Source organism: Pelophylax lessonae (assembly GCF_965119305.1).
Source record: "Pelophylax lessonae genome assembly, chromosome: 4".
NCBI lineage: Eukaryota > Metazoa > Chordata > Amphibia > Anura > Ranidae > Pelophylax > Pelophylax lessonae.
In genome coordinates, this window is record NC_138771.1 from 24,727,059 (window position 1) to 24,751,842 (window position 24,784).

General features: G+C 45.1%; 1 protein-coding gene across 1 annotated transcript in view; it reads left to right on the top strand.

Moving 5' to 3' along the window:
* The window catches only part of PCSK6 (proprotein convertase subtilisin/kexin type 6), a 487,218-nt gene that overhangs the window by 286,915 nt on the left and 175,519 nt on the right, over positions 1 to 24,784 (top strand). The window contains exon 8 of the mRNA XM_082254401.1: positions 19,055 to 19,267. Coding sequence (XP_082110527.1) covers positions 19,055 to 19,267 — 213 coding nt within the window. The remainder of the gene's footprint in view (positions 1 to 19,054; positions 19,268 to 24,784) is intronic.

Here is a 24,784-nt window from a genome sequence, read left to right on the forward strand (position 1 = left end):
GATCCCCTTAGAGCAGACCAGGGTCCCCCTCCAATTATAGATCCCCCTTAAAGAAGGCCAGGGTCTCCCTCTCATTATAGATCCCCTTAGAGCAGGCCAGGGCATGTCCCTCCCCCATAGAAAAGATCTGATCCATAGTGAGTGACTCTGTCTTGACTTCAAGACAGTTCTCTTCTTAGCCTACCTTAGGCTGTTGTCTCGAGTCCTCTGGTCCAGCCTCTCTCCCCAGTCTCTAGGAATTTATTCCTCCCAGAGTCCAAATTCTCCCTCCATCCAGTTCTCCTCCCGTGCTTTGGTGGCGGCGCTGCAGTGCACAGTTGACTAGTGAGTCCACTCCTCAGTCTCAGTCCCTCTGCCAGCCAGGGTTCAGAGATCACTCCGCAACCGCGCATTCACGTGTCTCTCGCCACCACCACTTGTGGGCGGCATCGGCCCTATGGAGTGGAGCGGGGGGGCGGAGCAGGACTCGGGAGTGGTCGAGCCGCTGAGGGAGGCCAGAGGCGGCGAGGTCTTGCCCCCGAGCCATGGCATTGGCGGCAGGGATGTGACGAGCCTCAGAAAGACATTAAGAAAAGTCAGCAGTGTCTCTGGGGCCATATTAAACTGAAGTACGGGCCGGACTTTGGACATGACTGCCTTAAAGTGTCTGTTACCCCAACATTTCATATTCCTGATCTGTGCCTGCTGTACGAGCTACTTGTATGAGAAAGTCTCCTGTTCTCTTTGAATTGCTTCCTTTGTGTGAAATCCCCGGTGTTCCTGCCAGTGCCTCTGCTTTCCTATTAAAAACTAACCACGCTAAGCAGGAGAACTCACTGTGGTCAGTTCCTTAGTTATGCTGAGTGCTCAGCTTGCTGTCAAATGATCAGACTTGTCCTGACACACCCTCCCTGCCCTGCCATTCACTGATGCTTTGCCTCCCCCAGCTCTTATGCAGTTGAGAACAGAGGGAATGTGATCACTTATATAAAAAGGGAAAAAAGGTATTTATATATTTTTTTTTTTTTATATCTATACACAAATGTTTTGCTTTTCATTGCTACTTTAAACTGAATGGGTTGTTTTACAAGGTGATAGTTTACAATCACTTTCACCACTTGCCGCTGGCCAACAGTAATTTTACTGCTGGCGGTTTGAGCAGGCACTGTAACGCACCAGTACGTCACCCCACTCATGCGCGCTGCATGCGCACCCTGGGGCGGACAGCGGCGCAATCTGCAACCGATGTGTCCACTGGACACAGCAGACTGCGGCACTATATATCAGACTGCTGTTATCAGTAAACAGTCATGAATTGAATCTATGTGATCTGTGATTGGTCAACTGTGATCACATGGTACCTGGGCCAATCATGAAAACAAAAATCCCTGATCACCCCCCAAGAGAAGTACAGTGTCACTGTGGTGACATTGAACTACTCTGATGACAATATGTAAAAACATAAAAGAAAATGGTCAAAACAAGTAAAAAAATATGAATATATATTACAGGATTTATATATATATATATATATATATATATAATACAGGATTTATATAGCACATATATATATATATATATATATATATATATATATATATATATATGTATATAAAGTGCCTTGCGAAATTATTCGGCCCCCTTGAACTTTTCGACCTTTTGCCACATTTCAGGCTTCAAACAAAGATATAAAACTGTATTTTTTTTTGTGAAGAATCAACAACAAGTGGGACACAATCATGAAGTGGAACGAAATTTATTGGATATTTCAAACTTTTTTTAACAAATAAAAAACTGAAAAATTGGGCGTGCAAAATTTTTCAGCCCCCCTAAGTTAATACTTTGTAGCGCCACCTTTTGCTGCGATTACAGCTGTAAGTCGCTTGGGGTATGTCTCTATCAGTTTTGCACATCGAGAGACTGAAATTTTTGCCCATTCCTCCTTGCAAAACAGCTCGAGCTCAGTGAGGTTGGATGAAGAGCGTTTGTGAACAGCAGTTTTCAGTTCTTTCCACAGATTCTCGATTGGATTCAGGTCTGGACTTTGACTTGGCCATTCTAACACCTGGATATGTTTATTTGTGAACCATTCCATTGTAGATTTTGCTTTATGTTTTGGATCATTGTCTTGTTGGAAGACAAATCTCCGTCCCAGTCTCAGGTCTTTTGCAGACTCCATCAGGTTTTCTTCCAGAATGGTCCTGTATTTGGCTCCATCCATCTTCCCATCAATTTTAACCATCTTCCCTGTCCCTGCTGAAGAAAAGCAGGCCCAAACCATGATGCTGTCACCACCATGTTTGACAGTGGGGATGGTGTGTTCAGGGTGATGAGCTGTGTTGCTTTTACGCCAAACATAACATTTTGCATTGTTGCCAAAAAGTTCGATTTTGGTTTCATCTGACCAGAGAACCTTCTTCCACATGTTTGGTGTGTCTCCCAGGTGGCTTGTGGCAAAGCACCTTACCCCCACATGTTGAGGGCATGTGGCCTGTTATGGTTCATGGAGGGGGGGGATCTCGCTCATCCCCCCCCCCCCAATTCCTGGCATGCCAGGCTGCATGCTTGGGTAAGGGTCTGGTATGGATGGGGGGGGGGGCACATTTTTTTTTTTTTTCAGCTGTCAGTGGGAAATTCCATTGACGGTTAATGACTCATTGGTTGTTAAGGATGCCGCGACCGGCTTCCCAAACTGTTCCATAACAAAAGCTTTGTTACAATGCACTGTGTAGCGTGCAGTGCATTGCAGGGTGTTTGGCGGGGTGGACACCCGTCGAATGTCCTTCAAATTTGGGTGTTCGGCGAACAGGCGATGTTTGAGCCGAACTTTTGCTCGGCCCAAAACTGTTCCCTCAACTCTATTGCTGACTATGAGAGGCATATTTAAAGTCCAACTTTACTTCTATGGTGTTAAGACCCATCTACAGTCCAGAGAAATCTGATCAGAGTTGGTCTTTACTGAAGAGTTGCATCCAAAAATAAACTTTTCTCTATGGTGGAAATAAATCCAAATGACTCGCCTATGCATATTGACACTATTACTGGGCTGCATAAACATGGCACCAGCTGCTGTGCACAGTGTCAAAATTTCAACTGTGTAGCTGCTACAGAAGTTAGTGGTGTAGCTGCTACAGAAGTTAGTGTGTCCCCTGAAGCAGTGGTCCTCAACTCTGTTCCTCGGAGCCCACTAACAGGCCAGGTTTGCAAGATAACTAAATTACATCACAGGTGATCTCATTTGCTGCTCAGTGATTGCAGTATTCTAGTCTGCATCTCCCGAAGGTAATACTTATTAAAATCTGGCCTGTTAGTGGGCCCCGAGGACCGGCGTTGAGGACCACTGCCCGGAAGTGCTATAGAATGGCCGCACTCCAAAGAGGCATGAAGATGGGGATAACTCCATATTAGTGCCCATGCCCCCAATGTTTTTTCCATATATTGTATGTCCCCAACCCTTTCTGCTAGACAATGCAGTATTTGCATTCAAACTCAAGGACACAGCCAAGTGAGTCTAATCTTCATCTCTTCAATCATCTTGAGTACCTACTACTGTCAGTTTTCCTATTTCTCAGATCGCTCTGGATCTGACTTTGTGAAAATATAAACCGATTCCCATTTTCACAGGTTTGTTTCCTGTACAAATGGGAAAAGGATGTTAAGCCCAAAATCATGTGACAAGAGGTTGCAGTCCTATCCTGATCCTTTCATAAACCTGGCTAGATAAACCTGGTTAATATGGGTTTTTTAAAACCTAGATTAAAGTCCTGAACGTTTCCTTGGAATAAAACCATCTTCTGTAGCAAGAAATCAGCAAGCTGCATCAAAGGCTGACCCTTTTCATCTTGCCTATTGCTGTTTAGTAGCACGCGCACCCTACATGCCAATCACTTACTTTACAATATATATATATCTTTTATTTATTTTTTTTATTTATTATTTCATAGAAAGGATTTCCTTTTTCAAGAAGTTAATCAGTGCCACTAGTGGTATTGAATACTTAGATGATAGCTACCCCACCAAATGGCTCTCCTCTCCTTCTCCCTCTTTTTCCTCCTACCTCCTTCTCCCTCTTTTTCCTCCTACCTCCTTCTCCCTCTTTTTCCTCCTACCTCCTTCTCCCTCTTTTTCCTCCTCTCTCCTTCTCCCTCTTTTTCCTCCTCTCTCCTTCTCCCTCTCTTCTCCCTCTCTTCTTCCTCCTCCCGCCTTCTCCCTCTCTTCTTCCTCCTCCCTCCTTCTCCCTCTCTTCTTCCTTCTCCCTCCTCCCTCCTTCTCCCTCTCTTCTTCCTCCTCCCTCCCTCTCTTCTTCCTCCTCCTCCCTCTCTTCTTCCTCCTCCTCCCTCTCTTCTTCCTCCTCCCTCTCTTCTTCCTCCTCCCTCCTTCTTCCTCTCTTCTTCCTCCTCCTCCCTCTTCCTCTCTTCTTCCTCCTCCTCCCTCTTCTCCTCCTCTTCTTCCTCCTCCCTCCTTCTTCCTCTCTTCTTCCTCCTTCTCCCTCTCTTCTTCCTCCTTCCTCCTTCTCCCTCTCTTCTTTCTCCTTCCTCCTTCTCCCTCTCTTCTTCCTCCTTCCTCCTTCTCCCTCACTTCTTCCTCCTCCCTCCTTCTCCCTCACTTCTTCCTCCTCCCTCCTTCTCCTCACTTCTTCCTCCTCCCTCCTTCTCCCTCACTTCTTCCTCCTCCCTCCTTCTCCCTCTCTTCTTCCTCCTCCCTTCTTCTCCCTCTCTTCTTCCTCCTCCCTCCTTCTCCCTCACTTCTTCCTCCTCCCTCCTTCTCCCTCTCTTCTTCCTCCTCCTCTTGCCTTTTCCCTCTCTTTTTCCTCCTCCCCCCTCCTTTTCCCTCTCTTCTTCCTCATCCTCCCTCCTTTTCCCTCTCTTCTTCCTCATCCTCCCCCCTTTTCCCTCTCTTCTTCCTCATCCTCCCTCCTTTTCCCCTCTCTTCTTCCGCCTCCTCCCTCCTTTTCCCTCTCTTCTTTTTTCCGCCTCCTCCCTCCTCTCCCTCTCTTCTTTCTCCTCCCTCCTTCTTCCTCTCTTCTTCCTCCTCCCTCTTACTACTCTCTTCCTCCCTCTTACAACCTTTCTTCCTCCCCTCTTACTCCCTCTCTTACTCCCTCTTACTCCCTCTCTTCCTTCTCCTCTCACCTTTTCCCTCTCTTCTTCCTCCTCCCTCCTTCTCCCTCTCTCCCTCCTCCCTCTCTTCTTCCTCCTCCTCCCGCTCTTCTTCCTCCTCCTCCCACTCTTCTTCTTCTTCCTCCTCCTCCCTCACTTCTTCCTCCTCCTCCTCCCTCACTTCTTCCTCCTCCTCACTTCTTCCTCCTCCTCCTCCTCCCTCACTTCTTCCTCCTCCCTCACTTTCTCCTCCTCCTCCCTCACTTCCTCCTCCTCCTCCCTCACTTCCTCCTCCTCCTCCTCCTCCCTCACTTCCTCCTCCTCCACTTCCTCCTCCTCCTCCTCCCTCACTTCCTCCTCCTCCTCCTCCTCACTTCCTCCTCCTCCTCCTCCTCACTTCCTCCTCACTTCCTCCTCCTCCTCCTCCTCACTTCCTCCTCCTCCTCCTCCTCACTTCCTCCTCCTCCTCCTTCCTCCTCCTCCTCCTCACTTCCTCCTCCTCCTCCTCCTCACTTCCTCCTCCTCCTCCTCCTCACTTCCTCCTCCTCCTCCCTCACTTCTTCCTCCTCCTCCCTCACCTCCTCCTCCCTCACCTCCTCCTCCCTCACCTCCTCCTCCCTCACCTCCTCCTCCCTCACCTCCTCCTCCTCCTCCCTCACCTCCTCCTCCTCCTCCCTCACCTCCTCCTCCTCCTCCCTCTCTTCTTCCTCCTCCCTCCTTTTCCCTCTCTTTTTCCTCCTCCTCCCTCCTTTTCCCTCTCTTTTTCCTCCTCCTCCCTCCTTTTCCCTCTCTTTTTCCTCCTCCTCCCTCCTTTTCCCTCTCTTTTTCCTCCTCCTCCCTCCTTTTCCCTCTCTTCTTCCTCCTCCTCCCTCCTTTTCCCTCTCTTCTTCCGCCGCCTCCCTCCTTTTCCCTCTCTTCTTCCGCCGCCTCCCTCCTTTTCCCTCTCTTCTTTTTCTGCCTCCTCCCTCCTTTTCCCTCTCTTCTTCCTCCTCCTCCCTTCTTCCTGTAAATGGGCACAAACAAGTCCTTCCTCCTTCTCCCTCTCTTCTTCCTCCTTCCTCCTTCTCCCTCACTTCTTCCTCCTCCCTCCTTCTCCCTCACTTCTTCCTCCTCCCTCCTTCTCCCTCACTTCTTCCTCCTCCCTCCTTCTCCCTATCTTCTTCCTCCTCCCTTCTTCTCCCTCTCTTCTTCCTCCTCCCTCCTTCTCCCTCACTTCTTCCTCCTCCCTCCTTCTCCCTCTCTTCTTCCTCCTCCTCCCGCCTTTTCCCTCTCTTTTTCCTCCTCCCCCCTCCTTTTCCCTCTCTTCTTCCTCATCCTCCCTCCTTTTCCCTCTCTTCTTCCTCATCCTCCCCCCTTTTCCCTCTCTTCTTCCTCATCCTCCCTCCTTTTCCCTCTCTTCTTCCGCCTCCTCCCTCCTTCTTCCTCTCTTCTTTCTCCTCCCTCCTTCTTCCTCTCTTCTTCCTCCTCCCTCTTACTACTCTCTTCCTCCCTCTTACAACCTTTCTTACTCCCTCTCTTACTCCCTCTTACTCCCTCTCTTACTCCCTCTTACTCCCTCTCTTCCTTCTCCTCTCACCTTTTCCCTCTCTTCTCCCTCCTCCCTCCTTCTCCCTCTCTCCCTCCTCCCGCTCTTCTTCCTCCTCCTCCCGCTCTTCTTCCTCCTCCTCCCACTCTTCTTCTTCCTCCTCCTCCTCCCTCACTTCTTCCTCCTCCTCCTCCCTCACTTCTTCCTCCTCCCTCACTTCTTCCTCCTCCTCCCTCACTTCTTCCTCCTCCTCCCTCACTTCTTCCTCCTCCTCCCTCACTTCTTCCTCCTCCTCCCTCACTTCCTCCTCCTCCTCCCTCACTTCCTCCTCCTCCTCCTCCCTCACTTCCTCCTCCTCCTCCTCCTCCCTCACTTCCTCCTCCTCCTCCTCCTCCTCCCTCACTTCCTCCTCCTCCTCCTCCTCCTCCCTCACTTCCTCCTCCTCCTCCTCCTCCTCCCTCACTTCCTCCTCCTCCCTCACTTCCTCCTCCTCCCTCACTTCCTCCTCCTCCTCCTCCTCCTCCCTCACTTCCTCCTCCTCCTCCTCCTCCTCCCTCACTTCCTCCTCCTCCTCCTCCTCCTCCCTCACTTCCTCCTCCTCCTCCTCCTCCTCCCTCACTTCTTCCTCCTCCTCCCTCACTTCTTCCTCCTCCCTCACCTCCTCCTCCTCCTCCTCCCTCACCTCCTCCTCCTCCTCCTCCCTCACCTCCTCCTCCTCCTCCCTCACCTCCTCCTCCTCCTCCCTCCTTTTCCCTCTCTTTTTCCTCCTCCTCCCTCCTTTTCCCTCTCTTCTTCCTCATCCTCCCTCCTTTTCCCTCTCTTCTTCCGCCGCCTCCCTCCTTTTCCCTCTCTTCTTCCGCCGCCTCCCTCCTTTTCTCTCTCTTCTTTTTCCGCCTCCTCCCTCCTTTTCCCTCTCTTCTTCCTCCTCCTCCCTTCTTCCTGTAAATGGGCACAAACAAGTCAGACTGTCAGCTCATGACTAAGGAACGCCGTGAGTAACAGCTAAGCAAGCGGGATGTCTTCAGTAACAGCCAATCCCGACGTGTTTCGTCATCAGTGACATCTTCTAACTTTAGCTTATTCAATTAAGCTCTGACGATAGGAATCCATTCACACATGGGCGTTCTGCAGAGACAGGTGCAGACACTTGTTTTTTTAAACTTTTTTTTTTTTGCTTTTTACTTGAGCGTTTTTGGAGAGACACCATTAATTTGGATGGTCCTCCCTCTACTCCAAAAACGCTCAGAAAGAAGCTCATGTTGGCACGGAGCCAGGAGCGTTTACAGTAGCAATTTTTGCTATGATTTTACAGCGATTTGTCGCTCGTCAATCGTGGCAAAATCATCCCGCATCTGGGGTGCCATTAAATAATGGCATTGCAAACGCGTTCCGCTGTGATTCTGGGCTTGCGGGAAGAATTGCAGTGATTCCGCCCGCAGTCCAGAACGCCTAGGTGCGAATGGAGCCTTAAACCTGAAAGCTGATTAGAGCTGCACCAGATTTTGCACTCTTCGGTTTTAGTAACCCCCTATATCTTGTATTGCAATTTCATGTTTGTATTCTTTTTCTCTACATGTGCATTTTATTCATTGCCGTCCGTGTATTCTCCAATGTGATTTCATTCTGAAATATCTTCTAAATACTTGGCCTAAAAAGTTTGAGGACTTGTCAACATTTGTCAGCTCAGTGGTCGGGTTTTGATGCAAAACACAAATATATTTATATTGTGTGCTGTAAGAATTTCCAACGTCCCGGTCCCCTGCTCCTCTTGTGGTATGATGTCATGAAACCAGATTTTCTATGACATGGGTCCTTGTGGTCAGGGTGTGAGTGCAGCTGACGCATTGGACACATGCTGTGTAAATGTGATAAGGCACGGAGGGGAGGTGCCCGTGCTGGCTACAAGCCTAAGTACTTAAGAAGTCATCCGAATATTCCCAGTGGAGGGCGCTGTCACAGCTGTTTGGGACTGGTGAATGTCCAGCGCTGTCAGGGCTGGATTGTCCTGGCCCAGAGTTGGCGGACCTCAATGTTTCCATATGTGCGTCCTTCACTAATGATTCTTCTAGGGAGATGACTTGTAAAGCATAACAAATATCTGTATGTAGAGGAGGAATACGCAATCACTACGGAACATTTTATAGTGAAACGAGAACTGTCAAGTATCCTGTTGATGTATATTAAGTTTATACTTCCATCAGGTATGAAAACTGACTTAAAGTGGAACTTCATTTTCTCAACTCTGACTATTTTTAACAACTTGCCTACTGGGCACTTTTACCCCCTTCCTACCCAAGCCAATTTTCAGCTTTCAGCGCTGTCATAAAACACTGTACTCATACAAAATTTTTATCTTTTTTTTTTTTTTTGACAGAGCTTTCTTCCGTGGTAGTTCACCACTGTTATGTTTTTTGTTTTTGTTTTTTTTTTTTTTTTTTTTTGCTAAAAAGGCAAAAAAAAAGACAAAGTTAAAAAAAAAAAAAGTTTTTCTTAATTAAAGAATAATAAATAAAATAAATAATAAAATAATAAATTTTCTCAATAAAACATTTTGTTTTTTTAATTTTGTTTAGTATTTTTTCTCCTGCACTGATGGGTACTGATGGGCTGCACTGATGAGGCTGCACTGCTGGGCGCAGAGGAGGCTGCACTGCTGGGCGCAGAGGAGGCTGCACTGCTGGGCGCTGATGCGGCTGCACTGCTGGGCGCTGATGCGGCTGCACTGCTGGGCGCCGATGAGGCTGCACTGCTGGGCGCCGATGAGGCTGCACTGCTGGGCGCCGATGAGGCTGCACTGCTGGGCGCCGATGAGGCTGCACTGCTGGGCGCCGATGAGGCTGCACTGCTGGGCGCCGATGAGGCTGCACTGCTGGGCGCCGATGAGGCTGCACTGCTGGGCGCCGATGAGGCTCCACTGCTGGGCGCCGATGAGGCTGCACTGCTGGGCGCCGATGAGGCTGCACTGCTGGGCGCCGATGAGGCTGCACTGCTGGGCGCCGATGAGGCTGCACTGCTGGGCGCCGAGGAGGCTGCACTGCTGGGCGCCGATGCGGCTGCACTGCTGGGCGCATAGGAGGCTGCACTGCTGGGCGCATAGGAGGCTGCACTGCTGGGCGCATAGGAGGCTGCACTGCTGGGCGCATAGGAGGCTGCACTGCTGGGCGCATAGGAGGCTCCACTGCTGGGCGCATAGGAGGCTCCACTGCTGGGCGCCGATGAGGCTCCACTGCTGGGCGCCGATGAGGCTCCACTGCTGGGCGCCGATGAGGCTGCACTGCTGGGCGCCGATGAGGCTGCACTGCTGGGCGCCGATGAGGCTGCACTGCTGGGCGCCGATGAGGCTGCACTTATGGTCATGGATAAGCTGCACTGATTAGTAGGTACTGTTGATGCTGCACTGTAATCAGGGCACTGATTACCTGTACAGATCTCCCCTGTGAGGAAATGCTGCTGATCGGCTCTCCTCTCCTCACACGCTATATTTTTTCTTTTTTTTTTTTTTAACATTTCTTTGATTACTTTCTGGTTTCTGGCCTAGGCTAAAGTGATGTTATACATCCCAGGAGTCTTGGAGGGGGAGGGGCTTTCTTAGCTAAACACACCCTCCTGCCTGCATTCCTTACTTAAGGGCAGCTGGATTCCAGGAAGTAAATGCTACATTAAAACATTTGCCCTTACTCAAGATGGCCACGGTCAGAAATGCTGGTGGGGAGGTGGCAGGGGGTTCAAAGTGATCTCTTGGCAAAATGCAAAATAAAGCATGGAGACATGGATGGATGGGGGAGCTTGCTTTGAATATTAAAAATGAAATAATGTTTTTAGTTTGTGGTGCTCAGATGCAGTGTCTTTCCACTTTAAAGTGTTACTAAAGGCAAACTCTTTTATTTTTTTCCCTTCAGTGTTGGATAGAGTGGAGAGGGATTGGAACACCTGTCAGTTTTTTTTGCTGGCTGTACCCCTGTTAGGGAGATTAAGTCCCGGTTCACACTGAGGCGACCTGGTCGCCTCACAGGTCGCCGTAGGTCGCCTCCCATAGGGAAGCTGCGGACCCGTTCTAATAGGAGCGACACAAGTCGCTCCGACTTAGAAAAAGGGTCCGGAGCTTCTTTGGGGCGACCAGGAGGCGACCGCCATAGACTTCAATGTTATGAAGTCCGTGGCGGCCGCTGTGCGAAGTAGCGTCGCCCCTATGTGAACGGGGCCTCACCCTCTGTATTTGTCCTGTTTACAGTTATCACTGAGAGTGAAAGTAAAAAAAAAAAATGTGGGTTGTCATCTGAACTTTAATAGAGGGGAAACCTTCCAGTGGGGACACTGGTTCTGATGACATGCAGGGATTCCCTTACTTTTGGAGGAATCTTGTCTCATTTTGTCTCACTTCCTGTTTTGGCAATGGAACAGGAAGTGAAATCTCCTTGATGGAACACAAATACCAAAAAAAAAAAAAAAAAAAAAAAGGAGAAAAGGGTTATACCCTTCCATAGAAACCCTGTTTTCTGCAATATATGCATCTGGACCATCATTGTCAATAACTGATAATGCATATTGGCAGGAAGCTTATAAATTATGAGGTAGGTGACCTGTTCTCATGTATAGGTGAAATGTTCTGAACTTATACAGTCCTTGGTATTCAATTTGCAAAAAAAAAAAAAAAGCTGGTTTATTTACTGAATAAGCTGCTCTTCTTTTTTTAACGCATAATACTTTTATATATACTGCATTCCTCCATATTTCCAGTGTAACAAAATGAATTTGAATTAGTTAAACTACTCCTTTTTTTTTTTTTCTAATTCAATTATTTTTTAATTTTTCCTTAAAATATCAATTTTTTTTTACGGGAAAAAAACATGGAGAACTTTTCTTTTTTTCTCTCATGGCTTCAACTTATACAGAAATTTTACATTTCTAATCCTGACTTGCTAGGGATTTTAAAAAAAAAAATCACTTTCTCTCTCTCTCTCTCTCTCTCTCATATATATATATATATATATATATATATATATATATATATATATATATATATATATATATATGTAGTAAAAGAAAAATAGATGTTCTGGCGTATAGAGGGTTAATGCTCAGCAAGCATGAAAAAATGTTTAAATGGCACTTGGGATGAATACAAATGGCCAAACGGGTCATTTTATGCTGAAAGGGGTGACAATATGCACCAACGTCTGCTAACCTCAGAGATTGAGCCAGCTCTGTGAAGAAAGCAAGAAAAGAAAGGGGGGAAGCGCCACCTAAGTGCAGTATTATAAAAGGCTGGTTTATTGCATAGGATTAAAAACACTCACATGATGGAAAGTAAAGCATTCTCATCTGTAGTGGGTCCATCCTGCAGGTCCTCTGCACCCACTACAGGTAAGTGTTTTTTACTTTCCGTCTTGTGAGTGTTTTTAGTCTCATACAATAAGTCAGCCTTTAATAATACTGCACCCCCCCCCCCTTCTTCTTTCCTTGGCTTCTCTATATATACAGAAAGGGGAAACCGTATTTGATCCCCTGCTGATTTTGTACGTTTGCCCACTGGCAAAGAAATAATCAGTCTATAATATTAGTGGTCGGTTTATTTTAACAGTGAGAGACAGAATAACAACAAAAATATCCAGAAAAACGCATTTCAAAGTTATAAATTAATTTGCATTTTAATGACTAAAATAACTATTTGACCCCTTCGCAAAACATGCCTTAATACTTGGTGGCAAAACCCTTGTTGGCAATCAGAGGTCAGACGTTTATTGTAGCTGGCCACCAGGTTTGCACACATCTCAGGAGGGATTTTGTCCCACTGCTCTTTGTAGATCCTCTCCAAGTTATTAAGGTTTCGAGGCTGACGTTTGGTAACTCGAACCTTCAGCTCCCGCCACATATTATCTATGGGATTAAGATCTGGAGACTGGCTAGGCCACTCAAGGACCCCAATGTGCTTCTTTTTTGAGCCACTCCTTTGTTGCCTTGGCCAAGTGTTTTGAGTCATTGTCATACTGGAATACCCATCCACAACCCAATGCCCTGGCTGGGGGAAGGAGGTTCTCACCGACGATTTGATGGCACATGGCCCCCTGTTCATCATCCCTTTGATGCAGTGAAGTTGCCCTGTCCCCTTGGCAGAAAAACACCCCCAAAGCATAATGTTTCCACCTCCATGTTTGACAGTGGGGATGGTGTTCCTGGGGTCATAGGCAGCATTCCCCCTCCAAACTTGGCGAGTTGATGCCAAAGAGCTCAATTTTGGTCTCATCTGACCACACGGCGTAGTGTGTTACCAATTGTTTTCTTGGTGACTTTGGTCCCAGCTGCCTTGAGATCATTGACAAGATTCTCCCGTGTAGTTCTGGGCTGACTCCTCACAGTTCTCATGATCATCGAAACTCCATGAGGTGAGATCTACCATGGATCCCCAGACCGAGGGAGATTGACAGTTATTTTGTGTTTCTTCTATTTGCGAATAATCGCACCAACTGTTGTCACCTTCTCACCAAGCTGCTTGACGATGGTCTTGTAGCCCATTCCAGCCTTGTGTAGGTCTACAATCTTGTCACTGACATCATTGGACAGCTGTGGCAAACAGAAAAAAAGCCGCTCAGGTGAGGCGAAGCACTCTGGTGCCGGTCGGATCCGCCATCCAATAGTCAGGTATTCAAGAAGAAAGTTTGACCGCACTCAGGAGTAGATGAACTGGAAGTGTTTATTCCCATAAACATAAATACACAGGTGCATCACACAAACATGGGACAGGTTGACGCATTTCACGATTCTACTGATCGCTTACTCATAACCAGTAGTTGGAAATCGGTGCGAGAGCCGTATAAATGGGCTGGCAACATATCAGGTGAAACAGATTCAGGGAAATGAACCGACACACCCAGAACCTGATATTAAATGCCCAGCACCTGCGGATCAGTCACCTCAAACCAACTAATAATAAAAGACAAAATAAAACAACACAAAAAGACACACACATCAACAAGTGTACAAAAGTGTATATATAAATGATGTGCTGGCGAATATGTATTTACTTGTAACTAATCCAGTCACCAACTGGTGATCGCTTCAGCACCCAGTACACACGAGCCTACAAACCAGGAAGGTGTGCGATAGGAATATGAACTATATATATATATATATATATATATATATATATATATATATGCGGACACTGAAATGTGAAGAAAGAAGAACAAAAAATGTGTGAATGTGATGTATGAAACCCAAGGAAAATATATGAAAAATGTGAATATATAGAGTTTGTTCTAAACTGAACTAGAATGTAAGATCATCAAATAATGATTGAATGAACAAGAAATCTCGAAATGAAAAAAGGGTTCATATTTTGGAGGAAAAGAGGGTTTCAGGCAGGGACAATCTACCGAGATTTCAAAAAAATAAATAAAAGTCATGATCGGAACGCCTATAAACACTTGATAGTGTGAAAATAACAAATATAAAATATGCGTTCAGAACATGACAAAAGGTAGGTCCCATCTGGATTGTCTACAAAATAAAGAAAAAGGAACAAAGATAATCGTGCTAATGAGAGAAAACAGAATAGATGAAAATAAATAATTGTCGTGAACTTTTGTACACTTGTTGATATATCTTTTTACATTTATATTTTATATACACATTAAAAATTTGCACCACAATTATCATCTTTTTTACAAATGAATATATATAAATTTTATTTAGCCCTTTTTGTATTTACATATATATTCATCTTTAAACACTTATCTGTGTATTTAAATTTACATGTTCTGTGGCTGATTTCATTGTCGGACACATTTTCATACATTTGTGATTTTATTAAGAACATTTTCTTGCTGTGGACACACAGTGTGTGTGTCTTTTTGTGTTGTTTTATTTTGTCTTTTATTATTACAGGCATACCCCGTTTTAATTACACACACTTTACATACGCTCGCGAGTACAGACACAGCCTGGTCAGCTTGGCATGGCACTACTCCCGGTTTTTAACTTTTGGAAGGATTGGGAAACAGAGATTTCGGGCACAGGAGTTTTGTTAAAAAGATTTCTTTTATTCAACACAGAACTAAATATTTTAAAATCATAGAAAAATACAGGCAAATAATTGTGTATTAAGGACACAGTGAGACCACACAACAATGGTCTATGTTATACAATATCTCAGTGCATAGAACTTATAAAAGTCGGTTTACATACAGTTCAAAGTACAAGATCATTAGTAGTCATATAATCCTTGGAAACGTATTGCTTGTTATCAGAAGAACCGCCGACGGACACCCAAACAGTATGGTGCCGGTCAGCAGGGTCGACTGAAAATATAAGTTAACATTCACCATGTAATATATGACCTTTGCTCGACATGTTTCGCTTTCTTAGACAAAAAAGCTTCATCTGGAGCATATCATTTCTTTTGTCTGTGTGAGAAATAACAATATTTAGATAGATTACATATATGTGTTACCTTATTTTCAGTATGTTATAATTACAATTGCATATCATTTATCTTTCCTTTTAATTACATATAATCGTCTTACACATCTCAGATAAGTCCTTCTATTTTTGCAATATCAACACAATATAACATTGGGTCTTAAGTTGCATTCAGACACTAGAGGAGTTTAGGGGAAAGAACGGAGGCTGCCAATAGTGAGTATATGTGGGGATCCATGCTGTAATTATAGTATAAGCATATATATCCTATTTGTATACCTGGTAAATGGACAGAAAAATGTATACATACCTGTACATATAGTAATCAGGCACATATCTCAATTTCCATAGAGAATTCTTTAACGAGGAGGACTGTGCGTTTTGGGAAACTCAAAAAGGCAATGTATAGTGACATAGTAGTGAGGGTAGTCACTCCATGTCTCATATCTGGGTGGATGAGAGCAGAAAAATAATGTTTCTCAGAGTAGTAAGCGTTTTAATTCTATGATATCACTTTAAGGGAAAGCCCATAGGAATGCCAAACCATAAGCTCAAGTGTTCTAAAGTGGTAAAGTCTGTATGCCTACTGCTTGTTATAAGAGTGTGTAAGTACCTATAGAGCCCATAGAACATCTGCCCTAAAAGGGGGGGGCAACAGAAAAGACACATAGTCATTCTGGACCGTAAGAGAAGACAGGTGCCATACGTTTATAAACGATTATACACCAACATACAGAGTTTACCCATTCGTATATGGGCTACCCCTATAGTAAAATATATATCATGTATACTGATTTGCTTCCACACACATATGTGAATATGTGTGTGTAATCAATTTCGTATCCGTAAAGCCCATATACGAATGGGTAAACTCTGTATGTTGGTGTATAATCGTTTATAAACGTATGGCACCTGTCTTCTCTTACGGTCCAGAATGACTATGTGTCTTTTCTGTTGCCCCCCCCCCCCCTTTTAGGGCAGATGTTCTATGGGCTCTATAGGTACTTACACACTCTTATAACAAGCAGTAGGCATACAGACTTTACCACTTTAGAACACTTGAGCTTATGGTTTGGCATTCCTATGGGCTTTCCCTTAAAGTGATATCATAGAATTAAAACGCTTACTACTCTGAGAAACATTGTTTTTCTGCTCTCATCCACCCAGATATGAGACATGGAGTGACTACCCTCACTACTATGTCACTATACATTGCCTTTTTGAGTTTCCCAAAACGCACAGTCCTCCTCGTTAAAGAATTCTCTATGGAGATTAAGATATGTGCCTGATTACTATATGTACAGGTATGTATACATTTTTCTGTCCATTTACCAGGTATACAAATAGGATATATATGCTTATACTATAATTACAGCATGGATCCCCACATATACTCACTATTGGCAACCTCCGTTCTTTCCCCTAAACTCCTCTAGTGTCTGAATGCAACTTAAGACCCAATGTTATATTGTGTTGATATTGCAAAAATAGAAGGACTTATCTGAGATGTGTAAGACGATTATATGTAATTAAAAGGAAAGATAAATGATATGCAATTGTAATTATAACATACTGAAAATAAGGTAACACATATATGTAATCTATCTAAATATTGTTATTTCTCACACAGACAAAAGAAATGATATGCTCCAGATGAAGCTTTTTTGTCTAAGAAAGCGAAACATGTCGAGCAAAGGTCATATATTACATGGTGAATGTTAACTTATATTTTCAGTCGACCCCGCTGACCGGCACCATACTGTTTGGGTGTCCGTCGGCGGTTCTTCTGATAACAAGCAATACGTTTCCAAGGATTATATGACTACTAATGATCTTGTACTTTGAACTGTATGTAAACCGACTTTTATAAGTTCTATGCACTGAGATATTGTACAACATAGACCATTGTCATGTGGTCTCACTGTGTCCTTAATACACAATTATTTGCCTGTATTTTTCTATGATTTTAAAATATTTAGTTCTGTGTTGAATAAAAGAAATCTTTTTAACAAAACTCCTGTGCCCGAAATCTCTGTTTCCCAATCCTTCCAAATGTAATTGATCAATTGAAGATAGGGGCACACCCTAAATTGGATACGTCATGGCCAAGATGGCTGCTATCTGTGGACACATGACTTGTAAAATAATTCGGTTTTTAACTTTGGTGTCTATGGGAAATCTTGGTCAGTTTGACATGGCACTGCTCCCAAACCATAAGTGACAGGGATACCAAACTTGGGGAGCACCGAGAGGGGACCCAGGACTACAACATATCCTATTTGTGGCCAGCCAGCTTGCCAAGGTAATCTACCATGTCATAGTCCTGGATCCTCTTAACATGCTCCCCAAGCTTGGTGTCCTTGTCAGCAGTGCCATGTCAAGCAGACCAAGATTTCCTATGGAGCTAGTGTATTTAAATGCATTGAGAAATGAAAAAATGTATTGCTTCACTTTAAGTACATTTTCGTACTGTACGTAGGTCTATGTCGCTAGCCTGTGAGGCTCTGGGGAGCGAGCGCGCGCCGCCGGAGGCGCGCTCCCGCGCGGTCATGGACCCCCCCCGCGCGTGTGACCGGCGGACCCGATGTCCCGGTCACTCGACGATCGTCGGGGGAGAGGGAGAAAGTCAGGCGGCTTATGTAAACAAGCCGCCTGTCATTCTCCCTGGTGTAGAAACACCGATCACACGGTTCTACAATGTAGGACCGTTGATCAGTGTTCCTACACTTCAAGCCACAGCCAATCACAGTAAGAATCACGCCCCTAGGGACACACACAGCCCCTCCCTCTCAAATAAAGTTAACCCCTTCACTACCAGTGTATTTTTACAGTAACAGTGCATATGTATAGCAAAATGAAATGGTAACCCCAAAAATGTCAGTCAAGGGTCCGATCTGTCCGCCGCAATGTCGCAGTACCGCAAAAAAAATCGCAGATCGCCGCCATTAAGCGTTAAAAAAAAAAACACCAAAAATGACAAAAATCTTTCCCTTTGTTAGTAAACGCGATAACTTTTGCGCAAACTAATCAAAATACGCTTTTTGTTATTTTTTTCCCAAACATGTAGCATAAAACAAATTGGCCGAAAATGTTAAAAAATTTTGATTTTTACATTTTTTTTTTGGGGAATTTCATATAAAAAAATGTGAAAAATATTGTTATTTTTGCAAAATTGACGCTCTTTTTTTTGTTTATAGCGCATGATCAAAAAATCGCACAGGTGATCAAATACCACCAAAAGAAAGCTCTGTTTGTGGGAAAAAAAGGACGCCAAATTCATTTAGCTACAGCTTCGCACGACCGCGCAATTGTCTGTTAAAGTCACGCAGTGCCGAATCGCAAAATACCCCCTGGTCGGAATGGGGGTAAAATCTTCCGGGGCTTAAGTGGTTAAGAGAGTGCTCCTAATCTCAGCTCGTTACCTGTATAGAAGACACCTGGGAGCCAGAAATCTTGCTGGTGGATAGGGGATCAAATACTTTTCACTCAAATCAATTTATAACTTTTTTGAAATGCATTTTTCTGGATTTATTTATTTTTTTGTTATACTGTCTCTCACTGTAAAAGTAAACTGACCATTACGTTTTCCATGTATGTGTGCGGTCTTCCCCTTTCTACACTCTTTCAAAAATGCAGATTGTGTTAAAAATCTTTCTTCATCTGCCAACAGTACATAAGGAAGGGTAGAGAGACTGAACTTACACTGTGTGAGAGCAGATTGGACAAAAGGGACACACCCCCTTCCACATAGGCAGAGGAAGGAAGGAGCATGCAGAGCTGTATTCTGAATAGACAAGCTCCCTGCTTATCTCCCTCTAAGCACCCTCCCCAACACAATCTTTTAGCTCATGTTATCTCATGGGTCGGAGAACTTGTCAGAGGTGACTCCTCAGAGGAAAGGAGCACCAGAGAGAAACCACACTTAAAGCTTTGGAGATAGACAAGTAAACACTAAAGATATGTGCTTAGCTCAAATTTCATGACTGGGATGTACAACCACCTTAATGCCATATTTTTTTTTTTTTTGTTTTAGGGCCGTAAAGGGCTTGGTTCAATCTTTGTCTGGGCATCGGGTAACGGTGGTAGAGAAGGAGATTACTGCTCCTGTGATGGATATACCAACAGTGTCTACACCATTTCCATTAGCAGCACCACAGAGAATGGTTACAAACCTTGGTACCTGGAAGAGTGTGCCTCCACCCTTGCTACAACGTACAGCAGCGGAGCCTTCTACGAGAGGAAGATCGTAAGTACCCTATGCTAATGCTTCATGAGGGTTCTTACAAGTTATATTGTACTAATTGCAGCACTTTGGCTATCCACTGAAGTGTTTTTCTATGAGCGCTGTTCTTTCAGTTGATTAAAATGGGAACATGTTTTTGTTCGCATTCATTGAGGGACACAAGAAGTCCTATACTGTCGGGTCGCACTGCTTCCTACAGGTGGAATTAGATACTGACAAAAAAAAAAAAAAACGTAGGCCAGCCAAGGATAAGTCTTCATTGTGAGCACCTGAGGCTTTGCCTCGTACCCTGAGCGAGTAACATTACCACCACACATTACCACCACGCCGTCCTTCTGATAGAGGAGGATGGTCAGCTGTTGTAAACACAGCTGACCTTTCTTCTCTCTGGAAGGATCATAGAGCTCCTGTGATCCTTCTATATAGGGACACAGGTCTCTGGTCATTTCACAAGCCACGCCCCCCATACAGTTAGTTAACACTCCCCTAGGCTCACACTTAACCCTTTGATCACCACTGTGTTAACCCCTTCCCTGCCAATGTCATTATTACAGTAATAGTGCATATTTTTAGCACTGATAACTGTAGTAATGTCACTGGTCCCCCCAAAAGTGTCAAAAATGTCAGTTAGGGGTCCAATCTTTCCGCCGCAATGTTGCAGTCCCGCTAAAAATCGCAGATTGCTGCCATTACTAGTAAAAAAAATAAAATAAAAATGAAAAATCTTTCCCCTAGTTTGTAGACGCGATAACTTTTGCACAAACCAATCAATATACACTTATATTTCTGTAGCAGAATACAAATTGGCCTAAAAGGATGAAAATTTTTGATTTTTACATTTTTTTTGGGAATGTTATATAGCAGAATGTGAAAAATATTGTTTTTTTTTTTTTTTCAGAATTGTCGCTTTTTTTTTTTTTTTTTTTTGCTTATAGCGAAAAAAATAAAATCACACAGGTGATCAAATACCACCAAATGAAAGCTCTATTTGTTGGAAAAAAAGGACATCAATTGTATTTGGGTACAGCGTTGCACAATTGTGCTATTTTCAGTTAAATTAACGCAGTGTCGAATTGCAAAAAATGGCCTGGTCATTAAGGGGGTAAAACCTTCCAGTCCAGAACTGGTTAAATAACAAACCTGTAATACTTACCTGCTCTGTGGAAGGGTTTTGCACAGAGCAGCGCCGATCCTGCTCTTCTGGGGTGCCCCTGTGGCGCTCCTGGCTCTTCCTCTTCGAGTGCCCCACGGCTTGCCGGTTTCCATGGGGGCACCCATGCGAGCACGATCCCGAGTCCTGCTACTGCGTCCATTGACACAGACAGCAGGACTCAGCCCTGCCCCCGGCCCTCGTGTCACTGGATTTTATTGACAGCAGAGGGAGCCAATGGCTCTTGCTGCTATCCATCTATCCAATGAGGACCTGAGAGAACTGCTGGGCTCGTGCTCGTCACTGGAACGTTTGGGTTCAGGTAAGAATAACGGGGGGGTCTGGGGAGCAGCTGGAGCCAAGGTTTTTCACCTTAATGCATTGAATGCATTAAAGTGGGAAACCTTGAGACTTTTTCAACTCCTTTTCATTTTTTTACTTGTTGACCACATCCAGTTGTAGTTTTTTTCTTAAAAATAAAATAAAATCATCACTGGGCTTAGGTGAACAATGCAACGGATCTGCTAGCACAGGTAACTGTGATACCCAATTTGCACTAATCGTGTAAGAGAATGTACATCTTGCTAGTACCGGGTTGGACCCCCTTTTGCTCATTCTTCGTTTCATGGAATAGATACAACAAGGTGTTGGAAACATTCCTCAGAGATTTTGCTCCATAGTGACATGATAGCATCACGCAGTTGCTGCAAATTTGTCGGCTGCACATCCATGATGCCAATCTCCCATTCCACCACATCCCAAAGGTGCTCTATTGGATGAGATGTGGTGAGTGTGGAGGCCATCGGAGGACAGTGACCTCATTGTCATGGTGAAGAAACCAGTGGTGAGATGATTTGAGCTTTGTGACATGGTCCATTAGATTGTAAGCTCTTCTGAGCAGGGCCCTCTTAATCCTCTTGTATTTTATTGTATTGTATATGTACTGTCTCCCTCTAATATTGTAAAGCGCTGCGTAAACTGCTGGCGCTATAGAAATCCTTAATAATAATAATAATGGTGCATTATCCTGCTGGAAGGAGCCATCAGAAGATGGGGACACTGTAGTCATAAAGGGATGGACATGGTCAGCAACAATACTCAGGTAGGCCGTGGTGTAAACCAAGCCCAGTTGGTACTAAGCGGCCCAAAGTGTGCCAAGAAAATATCCCGCACACCATTACACCACCAGCCTGAACCGGTGATACAAGGCAGGATGGATCCATGCCTTTATGTTGTTTACACCAAATTTTGACCCTACCATCTGAATGTCGCAGCTTAAATCGAGACTCATCAGACCAGGCAACGTTTTTCCAATCTTCTATTGTCCAATTTTGGTGAGCCTGTGTGAATTGTAGCTTCAGTTTTTTTCTTCACTGACAGGAGTGACATCCGGTAGTCCATCTGCTTCAAGGTTCAATGTATTGTGCGTACATTGGGTGTGACGAGTGGTTATTTGAGTTACTGTTGCCTTTCTGTCATCTCTAACCAGTCTGCCCCTGCTCCTCTGAAATCAACAAGGCATTTTCCTCCACACAACTGCCGCTCACTGGATATTTTCCTTTTTTCCCCACCATTCTCTGTAATCCCAAGAGATTTGAGGTTGTGTGTGAAAATCCCAGTAGATCAGTAGATTTTTAAATTCTCAGACTGGCCCGTCTGGCACCAACATCCATGCCATGTTCAAGGTCACTTAAATACCCTTTCATCCCCATTCTGATGCTCGGTTTAAACTTCATCAATATAGAACAAAAAGTGTGTCTGGACAGCCGCACTCCAATGCAAATATTTATTGAAAAGAGGATAAAATACCACAGCATACAGAGGTACAGATCAACAGCTGACGCGTTTCACACTACGAACAGTGCTTAATCATAGCTATTTATATATATATATTATAGCTATTAAACTTCAGCAAGTCTTCTTCACCATGTCTAGATGCCTAAATACATTGAGTTGCTGCCATGTGATTGGCTGATTAGCAATTTGTGTTACCAAACAATTGAACAGGTGTACCTAATAAAGTGGCCGGTGAGTGTAAAACAAAGCAATAAAGTTGATTTACGGTATTTTTTCATGTATATTAATTTCCAGCTGATTCATGTTTCTGTAACTGAACTGTTTTATGACTATTTGCTATTCTTAAATAAAAATTCTATTAGAAAAAAAAAAAAAACAGGTGATGTACATTTAGTGTAAATGGTCTTTTCTCACACTGTTGCATTTGTCTACTGCTGTTGCGCAGGGAATTTCTATAGTGTGCTGCATGGGCGGCCCATCCATTGGGGGCGCAGGGACGGCCCATCCATTGGGGGCGCCTGGGCGGCCCGTCCATTGGGGGCGCAGGGGCGGCCCGTCCATTGGGGGCGCAGTGGCGGCCCGTCCATTGGGGGCGCAGGGGCGGCCCGTCCATTGGGGGCGCAGGGACGGCCCATCCATTGGGGGCGCAGTGGCGGCCCTTCCATTGGGGGCGCAGTGGCGCCGCCTCCCCATCCATGCATCCAGCCCCCTAATCTACATGTAGGGTGCCGGATTCATGGATTCCAATGTGTTTTTTCTTTTTAAGCACCTGATTAGAGCCAGAGGCTCGAATAGGCTCTGGCTATTAGAGCACTGCGCCCTGAGCCCACCCAGTTGTGTGACAATAAGCGAATGAATATTCGCTATTGCCACACTGATTCTCCTCCCGGCCAGTCAGGAAGCAGGTTCTGAGACCTGTTTCCTTATTGTCCAAAAGGAGAAGGCATGCTATTGGCCAAGAAGGAGGGAAGAGACGGCAGCCGAGAGGGACAAGAAGGAGCCTGAGAGGGGGTAGCCGCCGCCGCCCGCGCCTGTAAGTCCGGAGGAACGAGGTAAGTAAATTGGCGGGGGGAGATGTGGTGGTGCAGGCTGGAGTGATTGGGGGGGGGGGGTCCGCAGCCAGGTCTGTCTGCCCCCCCCCGACCACTGGTATGCTGCCCTTATACCTTGTACTAGCTTTGGTTTTATTGCTGAGCAGCGTTTTGCCTCTGTAACAGTTCTTTGTTTTTATTGCCGCCTTCCAGGTTCTCCAGTTTCTATAAATTTCTTGATTGGCAGACAGATAATATCAGTATATTGTTTTTAAGTTTCTGATGAATAAAATGTCTTATTTTAAAGAAGAGTGCTACTGTGAAACATAGAAACTCTTGTCCTGCTATTGTCAATGCTTGGGAGCGATCAAGTCAGTCCATTGAGAAATATACAATGAATCCTTTTTTTTTAAAGTGTAACTCCACTTTTGTTGAGAAAAAAACATTCCCCTCTGGGTGATCTCTGTACATTGCAGGGATTTTAACAAACTTTGTTGCAGATTCCTACCTTTTGTTATTCCAAAGAAATCATTGTTTGTTCCTCTGTGCTGAGTGGGTCTAATGGGAGTGGTTTCATAATTATCTATCAGCTGTGGCAGCTGCAGAGCACTAATGAGGAAATCTGCTGGGCCTGCATCCCTTTAGACGTGTTCCTATTGGGAGTATCTCACCAAAAATGAAATTTCTCTTACATCCTCCGACAGTCGCCGCCCTCTTCATATTCGTCACAATGGGGTATTAGACTTTGCTCCGAAGGAGTAGCTAGGCAACAGAATATGTTAATATAAAAGTTTTAACACATCCCACCCCCAGGGGGTGGTCCCCTCAGTCAATACGCTCCCACTTCCTGTATCCATACTCCAGTTTCAATGTCTAGCTTGTCAGGAGTAGCTGGATGTCTCTATGCTGGGGCATTTGTCTCAGCCTTTTCTCTATTCTTTTTTGATTTTGTTTGAGTTTTTTCTCTCTGTTTGCTTAGCTGTTCATTTTGTCAGCGTTAGTTCTTCTGATGAAGAGGATTCGTGCGGGCTGGGACTCGGGCTGATCTCCCTGGTCGCAGGTTGTGGGTCAGTGGTTTTCCCGGCCTGCCATTGAGCGTTCAGCCAGGTATCGCTCCTGGCACAGTGAACGACCCATCCCTGTTCGGTGCAGGGATGCTTGGTGAGGTGGCTACCTCACTGGACGCTGTGCAGTTTCTTAACCCCGGTTTAGTGCGTCCTGGATGCGACTCTCCCTGCCTCATGTGCTGCGGTTTGTTCGCCAGTGCGGGTCTCCCACGCCATTAGCAGGTAAGTGAACTTATGTGGGGACCTGTCTGTCGGGGGGGGTGTCAGTCTGGGACTGTGTAACCTGCCTCTATTCACACTATTGGGCTCCCTGTCATTCTGCCTGCACGCTGTGGGCTGCAGGAGGGGGGGCTGTGTGGCACTGTGTGTCTGCCTGTACTGTGTGAAACGCTGTGTGCTGTGGGGCATGCCTGTGGTCATGTTGGGGGCACTGTACAGCGGTCGCTGCGGCGACCTGCAATGTTCATTTTTACAT